Raw genomic sequence first — 5,272 nt, forward strand, 5'->3', positions numbered from 1 at the left:
GCCACGCGAGCGGAAGGGGGGGCGGGGCGGGGAGCGCTCCCTACCAAGGGTCGTACCTCGATCTCGCCACGAAGGACGGCGTCCGGACCGGCCCCCTCAACCCAGTACTGGGTCATGGGCTGGTAGCCGGAGCCCGGGCGCTTGGCGGCATACTGGTCCACGGCGCAGAAGGCGTGGGCGCCGGCCTCGACCGCGCGCCAGTCCTGGCCGAGGGCCACGGCCGCCGCACCGACGCCATTCATGATGCCCTTGTTGTGGGTGGCCGCACGGAAGGGATCATCATGGGCGAAGGCCGCGGCCTCGACAATGCGCTGGGCCACCTGCAGGCCGTCGGACCCGGGCCGGGCCAGGGCCGCCACCGGGACCCGGAAGCTGGCCCGGGCCAGGCGGTGGATGGCCAGGTTGGAGAGGATCCGCAGGCCGGCCCGCGGGGCCAGGTCCCCGGCATCCCCGGCGGCCAGGCGCTCCAGCATCGGGGCCAGGCCCTCGGCCACGGTGTTGCACACATTGGCGCCCATGGCCTCGCAGACGGCCACCAGCAGATGGACCACCAGGTAGGGGGTCCGCGGGGAGCGGACCTCCAGGGCCGGGGTGTCTTGGTTGGCGGGGTCGGCCGCGGCGCGCGCGTGGCGCGCCTCGAAGGAGGGGCACACCCCGGCGTCGAAGAGGTCCTGGGCCGAGGCCAACCGGGCCGGGTCCACCGTGCGCACGGTCACCGACACGAGGCCGCCACCGCGCTTGGCCATGGAGGCGCAGAAGCGCGAGTTGGCCTCCTGGCGCAGGGCCTCCTGGGCGGCCAGGATGCGCTCGGCCGCGGGGGCCAGCTGCTCCTCCGGCAGGTCCAGGATCTGGACCTGGGCAATCATGACGTTGCGCGGGTCCGAGGTGCTGGCGGCGAAACCACCACCGGCGAGGATGGTCTGGCAAGCGGGCAGGGGTGAGTTTGTCGGGGCGTGTGTCTGCATGTGCGGCCATGCGGCCTTGTGCGGGCCGCCTCAGGGCGGGGGCGGGGGAGTCGGGGGAGAGGCGCAGCAGGGAGGAGGACACACCTTGGCGGCGTTGGAAGCGGCGGCAATGACGGACGGCTCCTCGACGGCCATGGGCACGACGGTCGGGCGGCCGTTGATGACGAAGTTCAAGCCGACACCCACCGGCAGGCCCATGGTACTAGGTGCGCAGGGTGGAGGAGCCACGTGGGGTGGTATGTTAGAGGGGCACAAGGGGAGAGGGGGCGGGTCGAGGGCCACACTGGCAGCGGCATAGCCGGCACATACCCGACGCAATTCTCCACCATGTTGTCGGCCTGGTCGGTGGACAGGGGCAGAAGGGGGAACTCCCCGCCAGCGGCCTGGATTTCCGGCTCGAACACCTCGGGGAAGGCCTGTTGCAGGATGGCCCGGCGCTCGGCGACCGAGAGCTTGTAGAAGCCGCTGGCCCAGGCGGGCGCGGCGGCGGGGCCGGCATGGTGAGGGGGAGTCATGGAAGCTGTGTGTGTGTGTGGGGGGGGGGAGAAAGCGGGGGCGGGGGCGGGGGCGCGGAAGAGGCTCAAGAGCGGAGGGGGGAGGGGGAGAAGGGATGCCCGGCCCACGGGGGCCTGCGACTCCCCATGGTTGGTCTTGAGTTGGGTGAACTGGCGCATTTGTGCGGAGGAGGGCCGCCTGCGGGAGGCGCGAGCCGCGGGGGAAGGGCATGCACGGGGGCCGGGCCACACACTCTGTCCCCGGGGACGCCCTGCGTGGGGGTGGCCTGAACCGCCCGACGAGAGCGGCAAATGCAGGGGCACCGTAGCGGCGCGGCGCACGGCGGGGCGACCGGCGGGACCGGCTCTCGGCCAGCAACATCAGGCGATTCTGCGTTCGGACCTGGGACGGTCCGCCGGGACCCGGGGCCGTAACGAATGTTATTTCTCATCGCCCCCTTGCGTCGGCAGTTGGGGAGCCAAGTCGCCGGCACTTGCGGCGCGGGTTTGCCAACGGCGATCTGCGGCCGGGGAACCGGGGGCGGGGGGCGGGGGGAGGCCGGGGCAGCCCGGGGCCGTGAGCTGCGCGGTGCAAGGCGACGGCGGCGGCGGCGGCGGCGGCGGCGGCACGCGAGAAGGGCCGCACTGCAGCATGAACACACACACTTGGGCCATGCTCCGTGGTGGATTTCCCCCTCCCTCCCCCTCCGCCCTTCCTTGCCTCCCGCTTCCTTCCCCCCTCCCCGGCTGACTTCTCCTCGGTCAGGACACCACCCCTCTCGATGGCTGCCGCGCGCCATGCCCTCTGGCTCGACGGGTCAGTGGCCCTTCCATTAAAGGTTCGCCTTGTGTTCCCCTCCTCCGCCCATTGCTCGGCGGGGCTCCTCTTTGCGCACCCCCCCTCCCCCCCCCCCCCCCCCCCCCCCCCCCCCCCCGGCCGAACCCCTGACACGGTTTTCATCCATGCGTCCTCCTGGATGGTGGGTGCTGTAGGCTCTGCTTGATGAGGCCATTCGCCAGGCGATAGGTGCTCAGGCCGGTGGCTTGGATGTCATCATCGCCCGGCTGGTGCCTGACGCTGAGGATGGCACCCGGGCCGCGGTTTGTTCGAGGACTTCCAGCCTGCAAGACCCGAGCGGCGGGTTCGATCGCTTCGCCGAGGCCCTGGCCCGGATGTATGGCCTCACGACGGGCATGTGTGCCAGGCTGCACCAGCCGCTCTTCCCGGTGCGCATTCTCTTCGAGGGGCCCATCGTGCGATCGCCGCCCGGGCCCGGGCCGCGCCATCTGCCCGAGTACCAGCACCCGGAGCCCGGTGTGGCCCTTGTCCACGAGGAGCCCCTGTCGTCATTGACGTCGGGGTCTCCGGCGGCGCCGGGGCCCAGCCTGCTGCCCCTGGCCGGGGTGACATACTCCTGCCTGTATGTTCCCCCGGGCTGCGGTGGCGCTGGCCAGGAGGAGGCGGCGGTGGCCGGGCTGTCGGCGCGGGGCATCCCCCGGCCGCCTGTCATCCTGCCGGTGTCGGGCCCCGATCCCGGCACAGGGGCCCAGCCGGGGGAGGCCCCGCTGCGCGATCTTTTCCGGCTGGACTGGGCGCCGGCTTGGTCCCGATGCCAACAGCGCGTGGGCTGTGGCGGGGCCTTTGACCATTTGCACGCCGGGCATCGGGTTTTGCTCACGATGGCGTGGCTGTCGGCCGACGCCACGTCGCTGGTTGGTGTCACCGGTGCGTGTGCCTTCTCCCTCGTCGCCCCTGTCGGCCATGGATGGGCACTCTCTGACTGGCGAGCTCGCAGACGACAATATGATCCGCCACAAGGCCGACGTGGAGCATGCCCAATCGGCTGCCGAGCGCCGGCGCGGCGTGGCCAGCCTCCTGGCCGCACTGACCCTGCTCGGTCGGTCCCGGCCCGGGGACCGGGCCACCACGGCGCCGCCCTCCTGGGCCGTGGTGCCCATCTCCGAGCCGCTCGGGCCCACGCGAGATGACCCCCTGCTGACGGCGCTCGTCGTGTCGCGGGAGACCGCCTCCGGGGGGCAAATGATCAACGACGTCCGGGCGGCGGCCGGGCTGTCCATCCTACGGGTGTTCACAGTGCCCCTGGTCCCGGGCGAGGGGCCAGATGACAAGGTCTCCTCGACGTACCTGCGCCGAGTGCTGGCCCAGGCCGCGGCTGCCGCCGAGGCGCGAGGCACCGCGGCGCCTGCCGGGCCCCCCTCCGGGCCGCTTGCCAGCCCGGCCCCCGCCGCTGGCGCCCGGCCAAGTGCCCCGGACCGCTTGTAAGAGGCCAATAAAATATCCCCCCCCCCCCGCCCCAAACACCCCCCTCCGGAGGCGGCTCGATCGCCGGATGCAAGGGCGCCGGGGGGCATCCGATCGCGATCGCCATGGTCACGTGCCGCCGCGGGTCCTTTCTTTTAAAACAGAACCGGCCTTTCAACAGCAATCCTCGCCGGTGGCGGGCCGGGCGGTCGCCCCCCCCCCCTGTTGGGGCCACCCGGCGGTGTGTCTCGCCAGCCCGGCGGGCGGCGGGTTGGCCGGTGGGTTGGTCGGTCGGTTCCTGGGGGCATGGGGGGTGGTGACCGGTGGATGGATGTGCTCGGGCCGGCGTCTAGTTTCCGCGCGAGGGAGGGGAGATCGCGGCGGTCTGGCCGGGTCGATCGCCCTCTCTCTCGGCCCAGTGAAGAGCGGCCCCGCCGCCATGCCGGGGGCTTGGCCCGGCCCTGCAGCCATACCTCCTCACCCGTCCTCCCCTCTGTCTCCCTTCTGTGCCTCTTTTTTCTGCCCTCCTCTTTTTTCTGCCCTCCTCTATTTCCCGCCCCCCGCCCGTCACCCCTCCCGTTCATCAGCCTCATCCACCTGGCACCCGAGGGGCGCCCCCTTCGTGGAACATGATTCGGAGTGGGCGATCGGTCCCGGTTGTCGGGACTGTGAATTGTGCGCGTGCGAGATGGCCTTCTTCTGGTTGCACCCCCCGCCCGCCCGCCCGCCTTCCCCCCTGCGTGCTTCCCAGCACTGACTCCCTCTTCTCGTGGACGCACATCCAAATGCACAGTGGGCGAGTCCCATGCAGCCGGGCCTCCGGACTTCGCCCAGCTGGAGCGCCACTTCCTCGATCAGTTGTCGCCACTCTTCCGGGTGATCATCCCGGCGGCCGACGCGCCGACGATCTCCTCCCACACGAAGCTCACCTCGAGTGCGTGCTCGCCGTCCTTCCATGTGCCCTTTCTCTGCCCCCGCCGCGCCTTGATTGTCGGCCCTGCCTTGTCACGCCCTTACCCATGTGTCCCCCTGCTTGTGTCCTGGCTGCCGTCATCCCAGCGGCCAACACCCTGCTTGAGGCGGGCGCACCCCGGTGTGGCGACATCATTGGTCGCATCCACACCGGCCTGGGTGACTGCCTGCGAGATAGCCTGGAGCATGTCCCGCTGCCGTCCTCCGCCGACGAAGCAGCTCACACGCGGCTGCTCGATGCTTTCCTCTTGTACGCCCGGTCGCGCCGGCTTCTTTTCACTTCTCTTCCCCCCCCTTCCCGCGCCCCCTGCCGCCTCTTTTGCTCGGCCGACCTCTGCCTCGATCGCTCCCCTCATGCTCCTTCCCTCCCGCTCCCTCCGCCAATGCGAACCGCGGCCTCAGCATCAGCGAGACCTTTGCAGCCCGGGTCCGGCAGATCGGCCTGATCGTCCGGCCGCTGGAAATCCTCTACCAGCGCAACATCTCCAATCGGCCCTTCGCCGACACATGCCAGGACATCTTGCGGTACGCGTGCTCTGGCCCCCCTCAGCGGGTCCCCTCCCCCGCCCCGTCCTGCT

The 5,272-nt window shown here is 71.1% G+C and overlaps 3 protein-coding genes across 3 annotated transcripts in view; 2 read left to right on the forward strand and 1 right to left on the reverse strand.

Annotated features, from left to right (window-relative positions):
- H696_00797 (hypothetical protein) overlaps nucleotides 1–1,498 on the reverse strand; it is a 2,603-nt gene extending 1,105 nt beyond the window's left edge. Inside the window, exons 1-3 of the mRNA XM_009494682.1 lie at nucleotides 1,275–1,498; nucleotides 1,050–1,167; nucleotides 57–920 (exon numbers count right to left, since the gene is read on the reverse strand). Of these exons, the coding sequence (XP_009492957.1) occupies nucleotides 57–920; nucleotides 1,050–1,167; nucleotides 1,275–1,480 (1,188 nt within the window). The 5' untranslated portion in view covers nucleotides 1,481–1,498. The remainder of the gene's footprint in view (nucleotides 1–56; nucleotides 921–1,049; nucleotides 1,168–1,274) is intronic.
- A 636-nt stretch (nucleotides 1,499–2,134) lies between these two features.
- On the forward strand, nucleotides 2,135–3,774 carry H696_00798 (hypothetical protein). The gene is made up of 3 exons (XM_009494683.1): nucleotides 2,135–2,298; nucleotides 2,453–3,185; nucleotides 3,256–3,774. The coding sequence occupies exons 1-3, from the start codon at nucleotides 2,242–2,244 to the stop codon at nucleotides 3,741–3,743; spliced, it is 1,278 nt and encodes a 425-aa protein (XP_009492958.1). The 5' UTR covers nucleotides 2,135–2,241; the 3' UTR covers nucleotides 3,744–3,774.
- Nucleotides 3,775–4,288: 514 nt separating this feature from the next.
- The window catches only part of H696_00799 (hypothetical protein), a 5,493-nt gene continuing 4,509 nt past the window's right edge, over nucleotides 4,289–5,272 (forward strand). Inside the window, exons 1-4 of the mRNA XM_009494684.1 lie at nucleotides 4,289–4,397; nucleotides 4,516–4,656; nucleotides 4,782–4,944; nucleotides 5,097–5,219. Of these exons, the coding sequence (XP_009492959.1) occupies nucleotides 4,352–4,397; nucleotides 4,516–4,656; nucleotides 4,782–4,944; nucleotides 5,097–5,219 (473 nt within the window). The 5' untranslated portion in view covers nucleotides 4,289–4,351. The remainder of the gene's footprint in view (nucleotides 4,398–4,515; nucleotides 4,657–4,781; nucleotides 4,945–5,096; nucleotides 5,220–5,272) is intronic.

Source organism: Fonticula alba (genome assembly GCF_000388065.1).
Source record: "Fonticula alba strain ATCC 38817 unplaced genomic scaffold supercont2.1, whole genome shotgun sequence".
In the NCBI taxonomy this organism is placed as follows: domain Eukaryota; order Rotosphaerida; family Fonticulaceae; genus Fonticula; species Fonticula alba.